General features: G+C 40.3%; 2 protein-coding genes across 2 annotated transcripts in view; both read left to right on the plus strand.

Moving 5' to 3' along the window:
- LOC106868384 (uncharacterized protein CXorf65 homolog) overlaps nt 1-1,568 on the plus strand; it is a 4,987-nt gene extending 3,419 nt beyond the window's left edge. The window contains exon 2 of the mRNA XM_014913611.2: nt 1,328-1,568. Coding sequence (XP_014769097.1) covers nt 1,328-1,501 — 174 coding nt within the window. The 3' untranslated portion in view covers nt 1,502-1,568. The remainder of the gene's footprint in view (nt 1-1,327) is intronic.
- The window catches only part of LOC106868997 (uncharacterized), a 76,473-nt gene that overhangs the window by 9,874 nt on the left and 64,896 nt on the right, over nt 1-1,703 (plus strand). The window lies entirely within an intron of this gene.

Below are 1,703 nucleotides of genomic sequence, written 5' to 3' on the forward strand. Positions count from 1 at the left end.
AAATTTTAGAATCTATTTTTTTTTTCTAGTTAGTTTGTGTTTATTTTCAGATCATTAAAATGGAATGTCAAGTTAAGAAAAACGAGCATTTTCGACACCTCCTTCTTTTTGCTTTTAATCAAGGTTCTAAGGCCGCAAAAGCTGCTCGCGACATTTGTGCTGTGTATGGAGAGGGTGCCATAGCTGAAAGAACTGCTCGTGATTGGTATGCCAAGTTCAAAAATGGAAATTTTGACCTCAGAGACTCACCTCGTTCTGGCCGTCCAGTTGAGTTCGATGAAGAGCGATTAAACCAACTTTTGCACGAAAATTCTCATCAAACGACAAGAAAATGGAATGCTCCCACACTGCTATAGAGAAGCATCTGAACTCGATGGGAAAGGTTCAGATGTGTGGAGCATGGGTTCCGCATGCTTTAAGGGACAAGAACAAAAATCAACGAGCCACAATCTCCGCTGGTTTGCTTGCTCGTCACCGCTTAACTCATGGACACAAGCAACGATTTCTTTACCGAATCGTTACTGGCGACGAAAAATGGTGCTTGTACATCAATATGAAGCAGCGTAAGGAATGGCTTAGCCCCGGTAAACAAGCGACACCGCGCATGAAACAAGATCTTCATCCGCGTAAAACGATGTTGTGCATATGGTGGGACTGGGAAGGGATTATCCATTACGAATTGCTTGAACGGAACCAAACGGTCAACGTGAAGCTCTATATTCAACAGATGGAACGACTCAACACGGCTATTCAGGAGAAAAGACCTAATCGGCAGCATGGAGTTCTGCTGCTGCACGACAACTCCCGCTCTCATATCGCCTTTGCCTGTCCAGAGCATTTTCCTAAGTCCTTCCATTCTTATCTTCAGACTTAGTTAGCCCTTTTTTCATACGTTCTGAGAAATATAAAGCTTTCCTTCTATAAGTCCAAAGTTACACTGGTTTCTGAAGATAAAGACTGGAAGCGTATATCGTATATGACGCATGGACATCCAGGGAAATATGTCCAGTGTATCAAGTGTGATGCACAGGACAGGCAAATGATTAAACCATTTCTGAAGGAACAGATAATCTTATTTAGCAGCTATTACCTCTTTAATTGAAACGGAACCGTAATCCGCTACAATTTGAGCTATTATCAAAGAAAATTGCTTGGGTAAAGAAAAAAATGTTCTCAAAAATGGGGAACCAACGCATGGAAACAATTTCTAAGCCTTATAACTTTTTATTTATTAATTTACTAGCTTCAAAGCCGTATTCCATGCGGACTCTTTCGTCTAGGTCCTGTGGAGGGCTGTTCTGTAATTTTAATTATTATTTCTTTTCAGGATGCCTTCCATATAGTTCCTGTATTGGACAATTGGCAAACTCTATACCCAGAATTAGTGAAAAGCATTAAAGCCCCCATTATGATTGGACCTCAACGAGAAATCCTGAAAAGCAAGTTACAGGGAAAGAAAGCTAAACATGCAGCAGCACGTAGAGACAAGCTGCTTTTTTGAAGTACATACGGCCATTTTGTTTTTAAACGATCATCAATAAAAGACTATATTAAATGTGAAAAATAGATGGCCTGTTGTTAGAAGACGATTTGTCCATTCACAATATACACTGTATACACACTCACTCCGTCTCTCTTTCTTTCCCTCTCTCTTATTCTTCAGTCCTTTCATTATGTCTGTCTCTATCTCTGTCTCTGTCTCT

The sequence above is a fragment of the Octopus bimaculoides genome, chromosome 26, assembly GCF_001194135.2.
Source record: "Octopus bimaculoides isolate UCB-OBI-ISO-001 chromosome 26, ASM119413v2, whole genome shotgun sequence".
NCBI classification, from domain to species: domain Eukaryota; kingdom Metazoa; phylum Mollusca; class Cephalopoda; order Octopoda; family Octopodidae; genus Octopus; species Octopus bimaculoides.